Source organism: Salmo trutta, chromosome 9, assembly GCF_901001165.1.
Source record: "Salmo trutta chromosome 9, fSalTru1.1, whole genome shotgun sequence".
Taxonomy (NCBI): domain Eukaryota; kingdom Metazoa; phylum Chordata; class Actinopteri; order Salmoniformes; family Salmonidae; genus Salmo; species Salmo trutta.
In genome coordinates, this window is record NC_042965.1 from 11,495,234 (window position 1) to 11,518,294 (window position 23,061).

Here is a 23,061-nt window from a genome sequence, read left to right on the forward strand (position 1 = left end):
ACCCATCTATCTTCAGAGTTCGTTCTGTTAGGTGACCTAAACTGGGATATGCTTAACACCCCGGCTGCCCTACAATCTAAGCTAGATGCCCTCAATCTCACAAAAATCATCAAGGAATCCACCAGGTACAACCGTAAATATGTAAACATGGGCCCCCTCATAGATATTATCCTGACCAACTTGCCCTCCAAATACACCTCTGCTGTTTTCAATCAAGTTCTCAGCGAACACTGCCTCATTGCCTGCATCCGCTATGGGTCCGTGGTCAAACAACCACCCCTCATCACTGTCAAACACTCCCTAAAACATTTCTGCGAGCAGGCCTTTCTAATCGACCTGGCCCGGGTATCCTGGAAGGATATTGACCTCATCCCGTCAGTTGAGAATGCCTGGTTGTTCTTTAAAAGTAATTTCCTCACCATCTTCAATAAGCATGCCCCACTCAAAAAATGTAGAACTAAGAACAGATATAGCCCTTGGTTCACTCCAGACCTGACTGCCCTTGACCAGCACAAAAACATCCAATGGCGTACTGCACTAGCATAGAATAGTCCACACGATATGCAACTTTTCAGGGAAGTCAGGAACCAAAACACACAGTCAGTTAGGAAAGCAAAGGCTAGCTTTTTCAAACAGAAATTATCATCCTGTACCTCTAACTCCAAAAAGTTCTGGGACACTAAAGTCCATGGAGAATAAGAGCACCTCCTCCCAGCTGCCCACTGCACTGAGGCTAGGAAACACTGTCACCACCAATAAATCCACGATAATCGAGAATTTCAATAAGCATTTCTCTACGGCTGGCCATGCTTTCCTCCTGGCTACCCCAACACCGGCCAACAGCTCCGCACCCCCCACAGCTACTTGCCCGAGCCTCCCCAGCTTCTCCTTCACCCAAATCAGACATTTCTTGTAGTTGGCCACCAGGATTGCACACATCTCAGGAGGGATTTTGTCCCACTCCTCCTTGCAGATCTTCTCCAAGTCATTAAGGTTTCGAGGCCGACGTTTGGCAACTCGAACCTTCAGCTCCCTCCACAGATTTTCTATGGGATTAAGGCCTGGAGACTGGCTAGGCCACTCCAGGACCTTAATGTGCTTCTTCTTGAGCCACTCCTTTGTTGCCTTGCCCTGCCCTGCCTTTCTAAAGTCTTCGAAAGCCAAGTTAACAAACAGATCACTGAAATGTTGAATCCCACCGTACCTTCTCTGCTGTGCAATCCAGTTTCCGAGCTGGTCACGGGTGCACCTCAGCCATGCTCAAGGTACTAAACCATATCATAACCGCCATCGATAAAACACAGTACTGTCTTCACCGACTCTGGCCAAGGCTTTCGACTCAACAGCCTTGGTTTCTCAAATGACTGCCTCGTCTGGTCCACCAACTACTTCTCAGATAGAGTTCAGTGTGTCAAATCGGAGGGCCTGTTGTCCAGGCCTCTGGAAGTCTCTATGGGGGTACCACAGTGTTCAATTCTCGGGCCGACTCTTTTCTCTGTATATATCAATGATGTCGCTCTTGCTGCGGGTGATTCCTTGATCCACCTCTACGCAGATGACACCATTCTGTTTACATCTGGCCCTTCTTTGGACACTGTGTTAACAAACCTCCCAACGAGCAACAAAGCCTCCTTCACTCACGCTGCCAAACATACCCTTGTAAAAGTGACTATCCTACCGATCCTCGACTTCGGCGATGCCATTTACAAAATAGCCTCCAACACTCTACTCAGCAAACTGGATGCAGTCTATCACAGTGCCATCCGTTTTGTTACTAAAGCCCCATATACCACCCACCACTGTGACCTGTATGCTCTCGTCGGCTCGCCCTCGCTACATATTCGTCGCCAGACCCACTGGCTCCAGGTCATCTATAAGTCTTTCCTAGGTGAAGCTCTGCCTTATCTCAGCTTACTGGTCACCATAGCAACACCCACCCGTAGCACACACTCCAGCAGGTATATCTCACTGGTCATCCCCAAAGCCAACACCCACTTTGGCCACCTTTCCTTCCAGTTCTCTGCTGCCAATGACTGGAACGAATTGCAAAAATCGCTGAAGTTGGAGACTTATATCTCCCTCACTAACTTTAAGCATCAGCTATCTGAGCAGCTTACCAATCGCTGCAGCTGTACATAGCCAATCTGTAAATAGCCCACCCAACTACCTACCTCATCCCCATATTGTTTTTATTTACTTTTTTGCTCTTTTGCACACCAGTATTTCTACTTGCACATTATCATCTGCACATCTATCACTTCAGTGTTAATTTGCTAAATTGCAATTACGTCGCTACTATGGCCTATTTATTGCCTTACCTCCTTACTCCATTTGCACACACTGTATATAGATTTTTCTATTGTGTTATTGACTGTACTTTTGTTTATCCTATGTGTAACTCTGTGTTGTTGTTTGTGTCTCACTGCTTTGCTTTATCTTGGCCAGGTCGCAGTTGTAAATGACAACTTGTTCTCAACTGGCCTACCTGGTTAAATAAAGGTGAAATAAACATTTTATAAAATGTAGCCTACATCATGGAGGGGTTTTTACGCACCTCCAAAGCATGACGAAAATATAGTAGGCCTGCCTACAATACATAGATTAAAAGGGAATGTCAGCTCACTGTTTTGCTCCTGCTTTGGTGATTTGTTTCCAAGCGGTCTCACAAGCCAAACCCTTTATCAACGGTCTTGACAAGTCTACTTGATTGCATTTGGCAGGACAAAAATTAAACAGCCTTCATTGAAGGGAGACTATGCTTGGATTTTAATCAAATAAAATGGTGAAAAAACATTAGTTTTTTACGTTTTTAAATATGAAGTTACAGGCACCAAAAGCACATTACTCTTGTTTCATATATGGCCAGTGTGCATCACACCTGGATAGGCTGTGTTTCTGCTCTGTCATTCCATAACCAACCGCATTACCGCTAAAACCAGCTTTTGGTTGGTCTTAAATATGCCTACCAACGCTGCCTAAAATGTGCACTCTGAATGTTTTTAAGGACACACCTCAAATATTTCCACCCCTCCCATCTGAGCACAAGCAAGCTGATATAAGACAGGTAAATTATCCCATCCTTGCACAACAGTTTGAAAATAGTAGAGCACTGGCTTTAACAGGTCGAAATTGCAAACGAACGGGCGTTTGAATAGAAGAAACACAAGTTTGGTTTGAGCTATGCGGTGAGCTATGCATGCCTAGTTTGTTAATATAGCCTAGCAGATGTTTTTAAATGCCCGTGCACAAATCACAGTTAACACAAATCTACTTTGTCACAACAACATCATGGACTAAAATGTAATACATTTGAAAATGATAGTTTCCCAGATTAAAAAAGTTACAAGTGCATATAGGCCTACCTGATGATATGTGGCTGCTGTTTAAAAAACAAATGGCTTTTTCTCGAATTCATTGATGGTCAGATACTTCAGTTGTAACTGGTTCTGTTGACCTACAGTTTTACAGTTGATAGACAACTTCAGCACTGCTACAAACCTAGACTATCCTCTTTTAAAACCATAGCCTGTATAGAAATCAAAACCTCTGTGGTGCTGCAGCATGCGCTCATTCGTTGTCCTGCTCTGTTGTAGTATTACAAGATTCTGCTTGTCTCCAGTCATTTCAAATAATGTCGAATTTTCTCGGACTGCAAATACGATGCTAGATTCATGCAGTGCAGTAGCATGCAAATACTGAATGTTGCAGTCAGAATGGGTGGTCCCTCAAAGCCCAGCAGTGCTAGTGTTAAAGCTGCAATATGTAACTTTTTGGGCGACCTGAACAAATTCACATAGAAATGTGAGTTATAGATCTGTCATTCTCATTGAAAGCAAGTCTAAGAAGTGGTTTTATGTGCATTATTTCTATGCTTCCCGTTCTTAACTTTTGTTTTTGAACCTTTTACTTTCAAACAGCTGAAAATACAACATTTATGGTTATTGAAAATATATTTCACAGTGGTTTAGATGGTACAAGGATTCTCTTGTCATGCCTGCTCCCACTCTCCCTCTCTGGCGCTCGAGGGCGCCAGGCTGCCCTGCATTTCGTACACCCATCACCATCATTACGCGCAGCAGTGCTCATTGGACTCACCTGGACTCCTTCCCGTTGTTGATTGCCCCGTCTATAACTGTCTGCTCCCCCATTTGCTCCCCGTGTCAGCATCAATGTCGTTATGTGTTCATGTCCAGACGCTGTCCTGTCCTATGTCCGTTGGTTATTAAATGTTCACTCCCTGTACCTGCTTCTCGTCTACCAGTGTCGATCCTTAAAGAATGCTGACACCACTAAAAGAAGCATCAGGGAGTTTGGGGTTCTTGTTTTGGTTGGTGATGTCGGGTCCGGGTGCCGTCGCTGAGGGAACCGGGTGTGCCTCAGCTAGCTCGTTGGGCTTCCACGCCTTAGCTGGCTCTTGAGGTCTTCTTGCCTCAGTGGGCTCGGCAGGCGCCCACCCCACGTCCTGCTTCAGCCTGCCCATCAGGTTCACATGCCTCAGCCAGTTCGTCGGGCTCCCACGCCTCAGCGGGATCGTCGGGCTTTCATGCCTCAGCTGGATCATCAGGCTCCCACACGTGAGCTGGCTCGCCAGGCTCCCACACCTCTGCTGGTCCGTCTGGCTTCTACACCCCAGCCGGCTTTTCCAGCGCCTATGCCTCGGCCGGCCCGTCAGGCTTGCCCAGTTGGGACACCAGGTGGTGTCCCTAGAGGGGGGGGATTGTTAAGCCTGCTCCTGCTCTCCCTCTCTGGAGCTCGAGAGCCAGGCTGCCCTTAATTACACACACCTGTCACCATCATTACGCGCAGCAGCGCTCATTGGACTCACCTGGACTCCTTCCCTTTGTTGATTACCTCATCTATAACTGTCTACTCCCCAGTTTGTGCCCCGTATCAGCATTAATGTCATTATGTGTTCATGTCCAGATGCTGTCCTGTCCTGTTCCATGTCTGTTGCTATTAAATGTTCACTCCCTGTACCTGCTTCTCGTCTCTACCAGCGTCAATCCTTACATCTCTACACTATAGATTGCTTGTTTTGTAACAGAAACCAAAATTAGGCAAACTATTAGAATTTTAAATCAGTTTAGGAGAACTCATAATTGTCATTTTGGGTGAGGCCTTAAATTTGACAATGTGACAATTATCTAAAAAAACGGTTGGGAGGCAAGAATATTGTCACGACTTTCGCTGGAGTCGGTCCCTCTCCTTGTTCGAGTGGTGCTCGACGTCACCGGCCTTCTAGCCATCGCCGATCATAACATTCTTAGAACGTTCTCTGAACGATACTAACGTTTTCTTGTGGTTTTTATGGAAAGTTTTAATGTTCTCGGAACAATTTGAAAACATGACTTTAAATAGAACCATGAGGAAACCTGTTTGAAACGTTATGCTTGAGTACTGAAATGGAGACCAAAATTGAAATGAAATGTAAATACGTTTGAACTTTTAGGAAATGTTCTGTTAAAGTAATAAAATACCAAGAAAATAAAATGTTTGTCAAGTTCCTTAAATGTGCTGAGAATGTTCCAAAGCCAAGCAATTATCCTGCACCGTTCCCAGAAAGTTGTGCGATGGTTGTATCCAGAATAACTATACGACAACCATGCTTTCACCAAGCTCTAAGAAACACAGTTCTCAGAACGTTATGTGCTAGCTCTCTCTCTCTCTCTCCCTCTGAAGTCAGTGTGAAATTTAAGATGTAGAAAAGCTAAGGAAGGCAATAGCATATCCTGGCTAGAGCTCCCAAATCCCACTCATCTCTCTCAGAAGAATTAGTTCCATCACATCAAGAGGAGGAAAATGAGGGATGGGAGGGGGAGAAGGAGTGGGTAGAGATGAGGAAGAATGGGGGAAGAGAGAATGGATGGGAAGGGACAGAAGGGGGAGGGGAGAATGGAGAAAGGAGAAAAGGAGAGGGGAAGGAAGGATAGAAATGGAGCGAGAAAAGGAAGTGCGCAGAGGACAGAGGGGGAGAGGTGAGGAAGGGGAAACGGTCGGGAGAGAAAAGGAAGATGAAAGAAGAGGCGGAGGAAAGAGAGAAGAAAAAGAAGATTAACGGCGAACAGGATGGTGAAGTGTTGAATAAATGGGATTTGAATCACATAAAAAATGGCCTTGGAGAGGTTCCCTGGAGGAGAGAGGGAAGAGGAGGGGAAGAGAGGAGAGGAGGGAGGATGGGAGGGGGAGAGGATGGTAAAAGGCAGAGGAGGCAGACAGGGATAGATAGGAGACTCTTTTTTTCAGCAACTGCAGCTCCACACTTACGAGGTGATGGAAGAAGAGATGTATCAAAAATACAACACGAAGGTGAATAGTATTGTTTATAGCATGTCGGCTATGGCATAACAACAACTGTCATGGGAGTCGGTTAAAGCATAAACCCATCTAGCAGCCAGGATAGAATAAAAAGCAGGTACTTTCATAACAAAACTGATTTTTAATCCCTTATTTTTCACTGCATTCTCCCAATTCTCTGTCTCTCTCTTACACCCCCACATACAGACACATGCATGCACGCACACAACAGACATACCACAGGAGGTTGGTGGCCCTTTAATTGGGGAGGACAGGCTTGAGGTATTGGCTGGAGTGGAATAAGTGGAATGGTATCCATTCAATTGGCTCTGTTCCAGTCATTATTATGAGCTGTCATCCCCTCAGCAGCCTCCACTGACACATACAGTGCCATGGTTGTTATGACTGTTAACGGCATGGTTGGATTGGCCATCTGGCAATTCTGGCAAATGCCAGATGGGCTGGATTAGTTTTTAGTTGGGTGGACTGGTCAAAATTGAGACACACACCAAAAAAGTTTTTTTATATAAAAATTATACAATGAAAAAAGTGACATGGCTGGCGTTAAAATATATATATTTTTAATGATATTTCACAATTTCCCTGTTATACTAATCTATAATGAGCCTTTGGATGATCAGTTAGGTCGTCCTGGTTTTCTGATAGGCTGAGGTCCCGCAAAATGTGCACCGGCCATTGTAAAGGCATAGGCCTAATAAGTCTCATGGGTAATAGCAAAACTTTTTGGGGGACATTATATTAACTGTTGGATGAATACATGGCTATTATCAGTGGGTATTATATTTAGAGTTAGATATCTAGTTAATGTGTTTTGAGTTTCCAATTCCTCAGGTGTTGAAGCCCAAACTAATTAGCCTATGATATTAGTTATTGCCCATACAGTTGTATGTAACTCAACTCCATTGAACAAAACAAAAAGTCTGAACATTTTGGAGTCCTGTTTTGACAGTAAAATATAGCAACTATAGTCTAATAGTCAAGCTGAAATTCATGACAATCACTGGATTAGGTTGAATCATTCATTCCTGTGTTAGATGAAACAACTTATTTATTGAATACCCCAGTAATCTATGTATCATACTTCTTAATAAAGCACTGTGAATGACTTTATAAGATGATTACTCATGATATGGGTCCGACCAAATCATGGTCTGGTGCCACCCACTGTAAAAGTTAGTGGCACCAGTGACACCAGGGGAAAATGAGTTGGCACAGTGATGTGGGTTGGTGTAGATAAAATGCCAGGGCCTAATTATTATCTCAGTCCGCCCCTGGGTAACAGTAATTATGTTGACAAGGTGAGAAATGGCTTAGTGGGAAAACACACCTTAACCTGTTGGGGTATCTGCACGGCCGGATAAAAAACGTACCCGATTTAAACTGGTTACTACTCTTGCCCAGAAACGAGAATATGCATATAATTACTAGATTTGGATAGAAAAAAACTCTAAAGTTTCTAAAACTGTTTGAATGGTGTCTGTGAGTATAACAGAACTCATATGGCAGGCCAAAACCTGAGAAGATTCCATACAGGAAGTGCCCTGTCTGACAATTTGTTGTCCTTCTGTTGCATCTCCATCGAAAATACAGCATCTGTGTTGTAATGTGACATTTTCTAAGGCTTCCATTGGCTCTCTAAAGCCGCCAGAAAGTGGAATGGGGTGTTTGTTGTCTCTGGGCGAAGAAGAGCAGGAGAGTTTGTGAGTGGTCAGCCTGGGGACAGTAAGACTGAGATGCGCGTTCACGAGAATTCTCCATTTTTTTCTTTCAGCCTTTGAATGAATACAACGTTGCCCGGTTGGAATATTATCGCTATTTTACGAGAAAAATAGCATAAACATTTATTTTAAACAGCGTTTGACATGCTTCTAAGTACGGTAATGGAATATTTTGACATTTTTTGTCACGAAATGCACTCACACCCTTCGGATAGTGACCTGAACGCACGAACAAAACGGAGCTATTTGAATATAACTATGGATTATTTGGAACCAAAACAACATTTGTTGTTGAAGTAGAAGTCCTGGGAGTCATTCTGACAAAGAACAGCAAAGGTAATCAAATTTTTCTAATAGTAATTCTGAGTTTAGTGAGGCCCAAACTTGGTGGGTGTCAAAATAGCTAGCCGTGATGGCCGAGCTATGTACTCAGAATATTGCAAAATGTGCTTTCGCTAAAAAGCTATTTTAAAATCTGACACCGCGATTGCATAAAGGAGTTCTGTATCTATAATTCTTAAAATAATTGTTATGTTTTTTGTCAACGTTTATCATGAGTAATTTAGTAAATTCACCGGAAGTTTTCGGCGGGTATGCTAGTTCTGAACATCACATGCTAATGTAAAAAGCTGGTTTTTGATATAAATATGAACTTGATTGAACAAAACATGCATGTATTGTATAACATAATGTCCTAGGAGTGTCATCTGATGAAGATCATCAAAGGTTAGTGCTACATTTAGCTGTGGTTTTGGTTTTTGTGACATATATGCTTGCTTTGAAAATGGCTGTGTGATTATTTTTGGCAGGGTACTCTCCTGACATAATCTAATGTTTTGCTTTCACTGTAAGCCTTTTTGAAATCGGACAATGTGGTTAGATTAATGAGAGTCTTGTCTTTAAAATGGTGTAAAATAGTAATATGTTTGAGAAATTGAAGTTATAGCATTTTTGAGGTATTTGTATTTGGCGCCATGCGATTCCACTGGCTGTTGACTAGGGTGGGACTCGCCCAGGGAGGTTAATCATCAGCTGACGATGGCGCCGGGGGGATGGCTGCCGTCTTATCAGCTCTTAACCAACCATGCTATTTTGTGTTTTTTCGCGTTGTTAGTAACTTGTTTTGTACATAATGTTTCTGCTACCATCTCTTATGACCGAAAAGAGCTTCTGGACATCAGAACTGCGATTACTCACCTCAAATTGGATGAAGAGTTTTTCTTCAATGAGTCGGAAGGGAGGGATATACTACGGACACCCGACCAGGCCCAGATCCCCGTCATTAGCTGTAGAAGAAAACTGAGATTTCGCGGAAAAAGATCAGGGTGCCTTGTGAGGATCAGGCGACAAGTGGCTCATTTGCGTTTGCCTTCCATCCTGCTAGCTAATGTTCAATCGCTGGAAAATAAATTGGACGAACTGAAAGCACGTATATCCTACCAATGGGACATTAAAAACTGTAATATCTTATGTTTCACCAAGTCGTGGCTGAACAACGACATTAAGAACATACAGCTGGCAGGTTATACACTCTATCGGTACTCTAACAGCAGCCTCTGGGAAGACAGGGCGGGGGCCTATGCATATATGTAAACAACAGCTGGTGCACGATATCTAAGGAAGTCTCGAGGTTTTGCTCGCCTGAACTAGAGTATCTCATGATAAGCTGTATACCACACTATCTACGTAGAGAGTTTTCATCTGTATTTTTCGTAGCTGTCTACATACCACCACAGACCGATGCTGTCACTAAAACCGCACTCAATGAGCTGTATACCGCTATAAGCAAACAGGAAAACGCTCATCCAGAGGTGGCGCTCCTGGTATCAATGGAGGGAAACTTAAATCAGTTTTACCTCATTTCTATCAGCATGTTAATTGTGCAACCAGAGGGAAAAGCATTTCAGACCACCTTTACTCCACACACATAGATGGATACAAAGCAGGAAGCACCAGTGACTAGGTCTATAAAGAAGTGGTCAGATGAAGCAGATGCTAAACTACAGGACTGTTCTGCTAGCACAGACTGGAATATGTTCCGGGATTCTTCCGATGGCATTGAGGAGTACACCACATCAGTCACTGGCTTTCTCAATAAGTGCATTGAGGACGTCGTCCCCACAGTGACTGTACGTACATACCTCAACCAGAAGCCATGGATTAAAGGCAACATTCACACTGAGCTAAAGGGTAGAGCTGCCGCTTTCAAGTAGCGGGACTCTAACCTGGAAGCTTATAAGAAATCCCGCTATGCCCTCCGACGAACCATCAAACAGGCAAAGCGGCAATACAGAACTAAGATCGAATTGTACTACACCGGCTCCGACGTTCGTCGGATGTGGCAGGGTTTGCAAACTATTACAGGCTACAAAGGGAAGCACAGCCGAGTGCTGCCCAGTGACACGAGCCTACCAGATGAGCTAAATAACTTCTATGCTCGCTTTGAGACAAGTAACACTGAAACATGCATGAGAGCATCAGCTGTTCCGAACGACTGTGTGATCACGCTCTCCGCAGCCGATGTGAGTAAGACCTTTAAACAGGTCAACATTCAAAAGGCCGCAGGGCCAGACGGAATACCAGGATGTGAACTCCGAGCATGCGCTGACCAACTGGCAAGTGTCTTCACTGACATTTTCAACCTCTCCCTGTCTGAATCTGTAATACCAACATGTTTCAAGCAGACCACCATAGTCCCTGTGCCCAAGAACACTAAGGTAACCTGCCTAAATGACTACCGATCAGTAGCACTCACGTCTGTAGCCATGAAATGCTTTGAAAGGCTGGTCATCAACACCATTATCCCAGAAACCCTAGACCCACTCAAATTAGCATACCACACCAAAGGATCCACAGATGATGCAATCTCTATTGCACTCCACACTGCCCTTTCACACCTGGACAAAAGGAAAACCTATGTGAGAATGCTATTCATTGACTACAGCTCAGCGTTCAACACCATAGTGCCCTTAAAGCTCATCACTAAACTAAGGACCCTGGGACTAAACACCTCCCTGTGAAACTGGATCCTGGACTTCCTGACGGGCCGCCCCCAGATGGTAAGGGTAGGTAACAACACATCCGCCACGCTGATCCTCAACACGGGAGCCCCTCAGGGGTGCATGCTCAGCCCCCTCCTGTACTCCCTGTTCACTCATGACTGCACAGCCAGGCACGACTCCAACAAACATCATTAAGTTTGTTGATGGCACAACAGTGGTAGGCCTGATCGCCAACAACAATGAGACAGTCTATAGGGAGGAGGTCAGAGACCTGACCATGTGGTGCAACGACAACAACCTCTCCCTCAACATCATCAAGACAAAGGAGATGATTGTGGACTACAGGAAAAGGAGGACCGAGCACGCCCACATTCTCATCAACGGGGCTGTAGTGGAGCAGGTTGAGAGCTTCAAGTTCCTTGGTGTCCACATCACCAACAAACTAACGTGGTCCAAGCACACCAAGACAGTCATGAAGAGGGTCACAACAAAATTCCCCCTATTCCCCCTCAGGAGACTGAAAAGATTTGACATGGGTCCTCAGATCCTCAAAAGGTTTTACAGCTGCACCATTGAGAGCATCCTGACGGGTTGCATCACTGCCTGGTATCGCAACTGCTCAGCCTCCGACCGCAAGGCACTACAGAGGGTAGTGCGTACGGCCCAGTACATCACTGGGGCCAAGCTTCCTGCCATCCAGGACCTATATACTAGGTGGTGTCAGAGGAAGGCCCCAAAAATGGTAAAATCAAATGGCCACCCGGACTATTTACATTGACAACCCCCCACACTGCTTCTACTCGCTGTTAATTATCTATGCATAGTCACTTTATCCCTACATACATGTGCAAATTACCTCGACTAACCTGTACCCCGTATGTTGACTCGGTACCGGTACCCCCTGTAATTATTGTTATTTTATTGTGTTACTTTCTATATTATTTTTTACTTTAGTTTATTTAGTAAATATTTTCAGAACTCTATTTCTTGAACTGCATTGTTGGGGGCTTGTAACTAAGCATTTCACATTAAAGTCTCCACCTGTTGTATTCGGCGCATGTGACAAATACAATTTGATTTGATTTTGTACACTACTACACACACACACACTGAGAATACAAAGCTTTTAAAACAAACAACAAACAAAGAAGATAATTTAAAACTCAAACAATTTATGTAAAATCACACACACCCAAACAAACAACGTCCTATGGTTATTTTGCATACATCCTTCCCACAACTTTCTGGGAATGGTGCAGGACAGTTGCTTGGCTTTGGAACATTCTTAGCAAGAAAATAATGATTTTTTGTCAAGTTCCTTACATTTTAAGGAATTTGACAAAAAAAAGTTGCTTTTAAGGAACTATATAAAAATATATTTTCTTGGTACTTCATTTTTTTAACAGAACATCTCCTAAAAGTTCAAACATGGTTACATTTAATTTCAATTTTGTTCTAGGTACGTTCTCCAGCTGGTTTGACATTGGTAATGTTCTCAAATAGTTCAGAAAACATTAAGAAACAACGTTCTTCTTTGGGAATTTCAGTATTTCAGCATAACGTTTCCTACAGGTTTAAACATGGTTACATTTCATTTCAATTTTGTTCTAGGAACGTTCTCCAGCTGGTTTGACATTGGTAATGTTCTCAAATAGTTCAGAAAACATTAAGAAACAACGTTCTTCTTTGGGAATTTCAGTACTTCAGCATAACGTTTCCTGCAGGTTTCCTCATGATTCTATTTAAAGTCACGTTCATAAAATATTCCAAGAAAGTTACAAAATGAATGTTCTTCAGTGGGAATTTCAGTCCTTCAGCATAACGTTTCCTACAGGTTCTTTATGGTTCTATTTAAAGTAATGTTCTTAAACCGTTCAGAGAACATTAATGAGTGCTTGTCTCCTTTGAAATGGGTTCTCTTTGAATAGACTACAATGAACAGCTTTATATGCTTACAAAAACATTATATGCTAGCTCCATCCTGGCTGCGAAGTGGACTAATTCCATGGATAGAGAACAGAAGATTATAGGTTTGAATCCCACTGATGCCATGTCACAATAGAAAACAAATGTGTTTGCATGGTTAATGCCTAAGGACATGAATTTCCAGTTGTCATATCTGTGCTTAGAGTAAAAAAAAGTTACGCCAAAATAAGCTACAAGTGTTATTACAAGTCTTATATAAACATTCAGAAGAAGTTATTCAAAAACCTCTAAATAACCTAATTTCTGTTCGTACAGCTTTTATCAAACCTCCCAGGAAAACTTTCAAGGAACCACAGAAAAACATTCTCAGAACCTCTCTGCAACCTAAAAACTTCCAAGGAATCAAATGTGGTAGGTGGGAAGTGTCCTACACACAAGTCCTTTAAATTGTGCATTTGCATACACACAAACACAAACAGTGTTTTCATTTTTGAAGGTTGGGCACAGTGTGAGACACTCACAGACAAACAAACACACACATCTTTTAAAGTCCACAAGCATTCCAGCAGATCTGCTAGCCTGTCTACAGTACCTCCATTCCCTCACCATGTGTGTGCGACGGTGAACCTCCTCTGTTTGTGGTTGTTGTTGTTGATCATCATGCGGCGGAGCAGGCGAGGGGAGTTCCGGGGGGAGAGGCGGGGGGAGATGGAGGAGGGCGAGCGGCGGTGGCCCCGGGTCCTCTCCGGCTGCAGCAGGTTCTCTCTCAGAATCTTCACCAGGTCCTCGTTCAGACCGATATGTTTGGCCATGGGGGGCACGGCCAGGGTGTCCACCCCTACGCCAACCGCCACCCCAACCCCCATGCCAGCTTGCTGGGCCATGCCCAACCTGGGTATACCACCACCACCACCACCAGAAACAGCCAAATGACTGTATACGACAGTCAGTCAACCAGGAGGACCGTATGCGACAGTAACAGTCTGGAACAGCTAGTGACCGTCCACAGCAGTCCGCTAAAATGTCTGCAGTTAAACAACGTGCCAAATCTCCAATCCAAAACCCCACGGGAGAGGCATTGGAAACTCTCTACTCTAGTCCTCTTTTCTTTTTCTTTTTTTACTGAACAAAGAATTCAGAATTCAACCCAAAAAGAAAAATAGAAAATGAAAGATTACTCTTGTTCTCTTTCCGTCTCTCTCTTTCTCCAGCTGATGGATGGATGCGTATGTTCAGGTCTGTTCTGTTCTTCTGCTGGAGAGGACTGAGAGCTGTTGCTGTGAAGGTGTGACAGAGAGAGAGAGAAGGGATGGAGGGAAGGAGGAGAGTGAAAGGGGGTTCCGTCTTTCCCAGCTCTTTAACGTACTGTTACCCAGCCAGGCACGGCACAGCCATGTAAGCCAGTGAGGTGCAACCTAGTCCAATGCAGCCCAGTCCGGTCATGCACAGCAAAGCTCTGTAGAACAGTTGGGTACAGCCCAGCCCTGTATAATGCAGACCTATTCCAGTGCAGTAACCCAGTCCAGTCCAGTTTGGTGTTGTGCAGTCCTGTCGCAGTCCAGCCTTGTAAGCCAGTACAGTAGAGTCCAGTGCAACAGCCCAGTCCAGCGCAGCCCTACCCTGCCTCTCCTCTGGTGCCTAGCAGAGCCTGGTGTAGACTGCAGGCTGTCTGTGTGCTAATGATCCTCTGGAGCAACGCTGAGCGTCAGAGCCCAGTACAGCACTGCCACAGTTATATCTCCTCTCCTTTAATCCACGCTATGGTTGCCTAGGAAATTCGGCTCCGACGCAGCGGGAGGATGTGTATGTGAATGTGTGTGTGAGACAAAGAGTAGGCTATACATAATGATCAGAACAAGGTTGTGTGTGTATTGGAGAGTGTGTGTGGACAATGATCAGGGAAGAGAAAGGAGATTGAGTGATGGAGTGAAAGAAAGACAGGGAGAAGGAAAGACAAAGAGTAAGTGTCTGTTAAGATGAGACATGAGACATGGTTGTGTGACAGGGCTAGGCTGTGTGTGCACAGTATGGATATGTATGGGTACAGTATATGCACATGAGTGAAAATGCATGCTTGTGTGTGTGTGTGTGTGTGTGTGTGTGTGTGTGTGTGTGTGTGTGTGTGTGTGTGTGTGTGTGTGTGTGTGTGTAAACAGAGAAATGAGAGTGAAGGGCGTAGGTTACTCCTGGATCACTGGTCAGGTGGTGCAGCAGGCAGCACTAAAAGCACCCACTAGTTATTGAGTAACCCTCAGCCCACTAGAAGCAGGACACACATTAGTTATTGAGTAACCCTCAGCCCACTAGAAGCAGGACACACATTAGTTATTGAGTAACCCTCAGCCCACTAGAAGCAGGACACACATTAGTTATTGAGTAACCCTCAGCCCACTAGAAGCAGGACACACATTAGTTATTGAGTAACCCTCAGCCCACTAGAAGCAGGACACACATTAGTTATTGAGTAACCCTCAGCCCACTAGAAGCAGGACACACATTAGTTATTGAGTAACCCTCAGCCCACTAGAAGCAGGACACACATTAGTTATTGAGTAACCCTCAGCCCACTAGAAGCAGGACACACATTAGTTATTGAGTAACCCTCAGCCCACTAGAAGCAGGACACACATTAGTTATTGAGTAACCCTCAGCCCACTAGAAGCAGGACACACATTAGTTATTGAGTAACCCTCAGCCCACTAGAAGCAGGACACACATTAGTTATTGAGTAACCCTCAGCCCACTAGAAGCAGGACACACAATAGTTATTGAGTAACCCTCAGCCCACTAGAAGCAGGACACACAATAGTTATTGAGTAACCCTCAGCCCACTAGAAGCAGGACACACATTAGTTATTGAGTAACCCTCAGCCCACTAGAAGCAGGACACACAATAGTTATTGAGTAACCCTCAGCCCACTAGAAGCAGGACACACATTAGTTATTGAGTAACCCTCAGCCCACTAGAAGCAGGACACACATTAGTTATTGAGTAACCCTCAGCCCACTAGAAGCAGGACACACATTAGTGGATCAGGACAGGGTACGGCCATGTTGCTTGGAATGTTGTGTGTGTGTGTATGCGTGTGTGCGCACGCGTGCACGTGTGTGTGTGTGTGTGTGTGTGTGGGGCTTCACCAGGCGGATGTGTAATAATGAATTTGATTTCATCTGCCCTAACCTTTGACAAAGGGGAGAAGACAAGAAGAGGAACCCTCTTCAGACTTGAGATGCACCCTTGTACTGAGCCGCTCACCATTAAAGGGGAGCTGATGTCATCTCTCATCTAGTTCCGAGAAAAAAAGCCATCCCCCTTCCCTACACCTCTCATTTCTCACTTCTGTTGTTCAGATAGTGTCAGCCGGATCACATTCATTTGATTAATTCTCTCCTCCTATCCCTCAAATCGCTCCACTAATGTTTTTTCCCTTCTCTCCATGACTTTTATCTCTGATATTCAGCCATTTTGACTGGCTAACGATCAAGCATAGCGGCCATTGAAAATGTGACGCTCTAATGGTGTTAAACTGTATAATGTATACCTTAGACACCACAGTATCAAGTGAAAAAAGGAAGGCTACTTTTTCCGCTGATCAACATGTATAGCCTACTTGGATATCTAGCGATGGCTCAAAGCGATCAGCTATTCATATGTTCTTCCATTATGTTCTTCCACACTTCTGTAGAAGCAGTTTACCATCCATTGAGAGTGGAGAGAACATTATTGGTGAGACTAAGGACTGAAGAGGCCAGCGTATAAATCCCTTTCGCTGACCCCATCTCTACCCAGCAATATTGAGCTTGACCCCTCTGTTGTCCACAAGCCATTCTGTAAGAGCAGACCCGTATCTAGTCTACTAATAACAGAGTAAAGCCTCGGAGTAGGAACACTGGCATTTACAAAGTCATACAGCAACCACCTAGACCTGGGGAAGAAGAGACAAAAGCTATAGCTGGATTCATCTTTAATCTCGCGACTGAGACTAGATGCCGTGAGAATCATGAGTATACTAATGTCTTGTGAGAAGAAGAAAAACAAGCGTTTCATGCAGCATCTTTTCAACCACATCTCTTGGATCATCCACTGTACACACACAGTATGCACCCTCTGATCTGCCTCTTCACTGGGTACTTACAGCGGGTAAGCAGCCTCCTCACATCCATCCTCCTCTTACAGGCTATTTACAGAGAGAAATGACTCGGGGAAAGGCAGATGAACTCAGAATGTCACAGGAAATTACACAGTCACTTTCAGTCCAGAGCACCTGTGGCGCATCACCGACTGAGTTTTATGCCGATAAGGGCAGTTCATTATAAAGGTCAGAATTAGCAAGGCAGTATAGACTATATATAGGAGTTCAATTATGAAAGCAGACTGAAATGTTAAAACGTCTTGTGTAGTCAGTACTGTACACTCATCCTCTGTCTCCATCTCCTCCTCCTCCTTCTAATTATGATAACCCCATAATCATCACTATCATCAACATCATTGTCCTCAGCATAGCAACCATTATCATAACCATCGTCACCATCCATCCACCATCATGATCGTCACCATCGTCATCATCGTTGTCACCATCGCCATTCGTCATCATCATTGTCACCATCACCTTCATCATCATTATCATCATCATCCTCCTCTTCCTCAGCACTGTAACTCAGGTTTGCAGATGCCTGTGAGAGTCTTTACAGGCACCACCTTTGGGCCAAACAGTGTCACTACAACAGACCAACATGAAATCACAACTGGGAAAGTGTTTTAATACTACAGTCGGGGAGACCGGGAGCAATTGAAACATTTTCAATTTCTCCAACAGAAACAAGTTAGAGTGATTAAACTCACACAGTATTGCCCATTTGGGTTCTCTCCCTGCTTGAAAAGTTACAGCCAAATATCTCACTATTTTTCTTATACCGTCCTGAGCATTATTGTCCAAGAATTCAATTGTCTTATATACAGACCTATAAATGGTGTGAATGATTAGGAGACAGATGTAAGTTTCTAATATAAAAAAATGGCTGGCCTAGTTCGGGTGGTCTTTGAGCAATATATTAAAAGACAAAAGCTTTTACAATTGCCCCAGGTCTACCCTAGTTTGTCAGTAAGCTAGGTAGAGGGACACTGCAGCCTCAGTTGTATTCAATGATCCTTCCTCACCCACACTATAAATTATTATTAAGTAACTAGTTCCAGAGACATTTTTTTTTGTTTACTCAATTTTTCCGTCGAAGTGTTACCTGAACTAAAACAAATTAGTTGGCCCAAACTTAGCTTGTGAAAAAGTAGGAACAAATTCAATCAACTTAAAATGATGTGTTTGCTCAACTTGATGTGTTTGCTCTCATACAGTATGTTCATTCAACTATTAATTATTGTCTGGGCATCTTACCTAAAGAAGGCTGTGGAACTATAGTAGTTACACAGTTGCGTTGAATGAAGACCGACAGCAATAGGGGTAGGGGAAAGTAGTAGGTAACATGTTCCAAGTTATGATATCTCCCAGTAAATGCTAAGAAAAGAATGGGTATGCAAACCAGGTATTTAAAAAGTTCAACTCTTACAAAAAATATTTCCTTTTTGAAACTGCAGTAAAAGTGCAGTAAATGCAGTCGACTGTGGTATTTTAGACGGAGTAATTGCAGAATAACTGCAGTGTACTGCAGTTGAATTGCAGCTATAATGCAGTCTAACTGCAGTTACACTGCAAAATTACTGAAGTAAAAAAAAAACATGTTATTTTGGACACAGTATTTTCAGCATACTGCAGTTATACTGCACTCTAACTGCAATCTTTTTTTGTACGGGAAAGTCTTGGTTGAATATTTGCGATGTGCAATTCAGTCATCATGGAAGAGCCTTCCTTGAAAATGGGACAATTCCAATAAGCTCTTTGGTCCTTGAAAATGGGACAATTCCAATAAGCTCTTTGGTCCTTGAAAATGGGACAATTCCAATAAGCTCTTTGGTCCTTGAAAATGGGACAATTCCAATAAGCTCTTTGATCCTTGAAAATGGGACAATTCCAATAAGCTCTTTGGTCCTTGAAAATGGGACAATTCCAATAAGCTCTTTGGTCCTTGAAAAGTCATTGAAGTTACAGTAGCCGATTTAGAATTTCTACTGCTTCAATGATAGAATTTATGATCAGTTTTTATGTAGGTGTTTTCGTTTGTTTCCTGCTGTTTCAATTGAAGGGTGTTGCGCTAGTGAGCAAGAAAACATCAGATGTTGGCTTCAATTTGGTTTTCCATACAAAGCGTTGCATTACAAAGGGAACCCAGTTTATGTTGGCTTTCTCATTTTAAAACGTGATACAGTAACTCCTCAATCATTTTCAACATCTCAAATGGTGGGACTGACTAGCTACTATGACTTCATCAATGTGTTTGTGTCAGATGCAGGAGTATTATGGGACACAGGCTAGGTCATTATTAATTTCTGTAACACATATATATTTAAAAGAAATGGTGTGACCAAATCATCTGCTGGTGCCACCAACTCAAAAAGGTTGTAACACCAGTGGAAAAAGCTAGTGTATAATGTTTCCATTCTTACATATTTGACTACATTGTGCATTTTAATTTAAACTGTAATTATTATTCAACATGTCCACAAATGGGATTTGAACTCACATCCTCTTGGTTGATGGCATTTTGATCTTCCTGCTACGCGACCATGTCTGTGTCAATTTTCAATTTTCTGTTAATCCGACTATTCTCTCATTTTTTAAAAACTTTTTCAGCAATTTTATGTTCTGTAAAGTTGTCGAATGTTGATGGGGCATTACTCTGTTTAAATGTTACTCCTTATCCCTATGATAAATAAATAAAAATGTTATTGAGTGTACTTCTAACAGAGCTAGCGTTGAGCCAGTCCCATCTCCCAGCCTCGAACTCAGGCCCTGTGTGTAGTTAACTGACCCTCTCTGCCCATTCATCGCCATTTTACCTGTTGTTGTTGTCTTAGCTGATTAGCTGTTGTTGTCTGACCCGTTGTTGTCTTAGCTAGCTCTCCCAATCAACACCTGCGATTGCTTTATGCCTCGCTTTATGTCTCTCTCCGATATCAATATGCCTTGTACACTGTTGTTTAGGATAGTTATCATTGTTTTAGTTTACTGCGGAGCCCCTAGTCCCACTCAAAATGCCTCAGATAACTCTTTTGTCCCACCTCCCACACATGCGGTGACCTCACCCAGCATAACTAATGCGTCCAGAGATGCAACCTCTCTTATCGTCCCTCAATGCCTAGGTTTACCTTCACTGTACCAGCACCCAACCATAACCGTCTGGAATAATTATGCCCTGAATCTATCCTACCACGCACAGAAATCTGCCCCTTTTCTTCTCTGTCCCCAACGCACTAGACGACCAGTTTTGATAGCCTTTAGTCGTACCCTCATCCTACTCTTCCTCTGTTCCTCGGGTGATGTAGAGGTTAACCAAGGCCCTGTGTGTCACCAGGCGCTCTCATTTGCTGACTTTTGTAACCGTAAAAGCCTTGGTTTAACATCAGATGCCTCCTCCCTAAGTTTGTTTTACTCACTGCTTTAGCACACTGCCAACATTGATGTCGTTGCAGTGTCTGAACCCTGGCTTAGGAAGGCCACCAAAAATTCTGAGATTTCCATACCCAACTACAACATTTTCCATGAAGATAGAGCTGCCAAAGGGGGAGGAGTTGCAATCTACTGCAGAGATAGCCTGCAAAGCATACTTTCCAGGTCTATGCCCAAACAGTTCGAGCTTCTAATTTTAAAAATGAATCTCTCCAGAAATAAGTCTCTCACTGTTGCCGCCTGATACAGACCCCCCTCAGCTCCCAACTGTGCCCCAGACACCATATGTGAATTGATTGCCCCCCATCTATCTTCAGAGTTCGTTAGGTGACCTAAACTGGGATATGCTTAACACCCCGGCTGCCCTACAATCTAAGCTAGATGCCCTCAATCTCACAAAAATCATCAAGGAAGCCACCAGATACAACCGTAAATATGTAAACATGGGCCCCCTCATAGATATTATCCTGACCAACTTGCCATCCAAATACACCTCTGCTGTTTTCAATCAAGTTCTCAGCGATCACTGCCTCATTGCATGCATCCGCGGTCAAACGACCACCCCTCATCACTGTCAAACAGTCCCTAAAACACCTCTGCGAGCAGGCCTTTCTAATCGACCTGGCCCGGGTATCCTGGAAGGATATTGACCTTATCCCATCAGTCGAGGATGCCTGGTCGTTTTTTTAAAGTCATTTCCTCACCATCTTAAATAAGCATGCCCCTTTCAAAAAAATGTAGAACTAAGAACAGATATAGCCCTTGGTTCACTCCAGCCAGACCTGACTGCCCTCGACCAGTACAAAAACATCCTGTGGCGTACTGCACTAGCATAGAATAGTCCCCGCAATATGCAACTTTTCAGGGAAGTCGGGAACCAAAACAGTCAGTTAGGAAAGCAAAGGCTAGCTTTTTCAAACAGAAATTATCATCCTGTAGCTCTAACTCCAAAATGTTTTGGGACACTGTAAAGTCCATGGAGAATAAGAGCACCTCCTCCCAGCTGCCCACTGCGCTGAGGCTAGGAAACACTGTCACCACCGATAAATCCACGATAATCGAGATTTTCCATAAGCATTTCTCTACGGCTGGCCATGCTTTCCTCCTGGCTACCCCAACCCCGGCCAACAGCTCTGCACCCCCCGCAGCTACTTGCCCAAGCCTCCCCAGCTTCTCCTTCACCCAAATCCAAATAGCAGATGTTCTGGAAGAGCTGCACAACCTGGACCCGTACAAATCAGGCTAGACAATCTGTACCCTCTCTTTCTAAAATGATCTGCCGAAATTGTTGCAACCCCTATTACTAGTCTGTTCAACCTCCCTTTCATATCCTCCGAGATTCCTAAAGATTGGAAAGCTGCCGCGGTAATCCCCCTCTTCAAAGGGGGTGACACTCTAGACCCAAACTGTTACAGACCTTTATCCATCCTGCCCTGCCTTTCTAAAGTCTTCGAAAGCCAAGTTAACAAACAGATCACTGACCATTTTGAATCCCACCGTACCTTTTCCGCTGTGGAATCCGGTTTCCGAGCTGGTCACGGGTGCACCTCAGCCACGATCAAGGTACTAAACGATATCATAACCGCCATCGATAAAATACAGTACTGTGCAGCCGTCTTCATCGACCTGGCTAAGGCTGTCGACTCTGTCAATCACCGTATTCTTATCAGCAGACTCAATAGCCTTGGTTTCTCAAATTACTGCCTGGACCTCTGGCAGTCTCTATGGGGGTACCACATGTTTCAATTCTCGGGCCGACTCATTTCTCTGTCTATATCAATGATGTCTCTCTTGCTGCGGGTGATTCCTTGATCCACCTCTACGCAGATGACACCATTTTGTATACATCTGGCCTTTCTTTGGACACTGTGTTAATAAACCTCCAAACAAGCTTCAATGCCATACAACACTCCTTCCATGGCTTCCAATTGCTCTTAAAAGCTAGTAAAACTAAATGCATGCTCTTCAACCGATCGCTGCCCACACCCGCCAGCCCAACTAGCATCACTACTCTGGACGGTTCTGACTTGCATGGACAACTACAAATACCTAGGTGTCTGGCTAGACTGTAAACTCTCCTTCCAGACTCATATTAAACATCTCCAATCCAAATTAAATCTAGAATTGGCTTCCTATTTCGCAACAAAGCTTCCTTCACTCACGCTGCCAAACATACCCTCGTAAAACTGACTATCCTACCAATCCTCGATGTCATTTACAAAATTGCCTCCAACACTCTACTCAGCAAACTGGATGCAGTCTATCACAGTGCCATCTGTTTTGTCACCAAAGCCCCATATACCACCCACCACTGCGACCTGTATGCTCTCGTCGGCTGGCCTTCGCTACATATTCGTTGTGAGTTCAAATCCCAGTTGAGGACATGTTGAATATTAAGTACAGAGCATAGGGGTTGGTAATCTCTCCTCCAGTTGTGCTGTGATTGGCTCAGTGTTCTATCACTCCTGGTGACACTGTGTCAATGCAACATCTACAAGGAGAGCTAGAAAGTACAAGCCCCCTTGGGTGCTGCCATAGATT

General features: G+C 43.9%; 1 protein-coding gene across 1 annotated transcript in view; it reads right to left on the minus strand.

Moving 5' to 3' along the window:
* LOC115199866 (cAMP-specific 3',5'-cyclic phosphodiesterase 4D) overlaps positions 1 to 14,607 on the minus strand; it is a 175,951-nt gene extending 161,344 nt beyond the window's left edge. Inside the window, exon 1 of the mRNA XM_029762378.1 lies at positions 13,568 to 14,607. Within this exon, the coding sequence (XP_029618238.1) occupies positions 13,568 to 13,845 (278 nt within the window). The 5' untranslated portion in view covers positions 13,846 to 14,607. The remainder of the gene's footprint in view (positions 1 to 13,567) is intronic.
* Between the last annotated feature and the right edge of the window lie 8,454 nt (positions 14,608 to 23,061).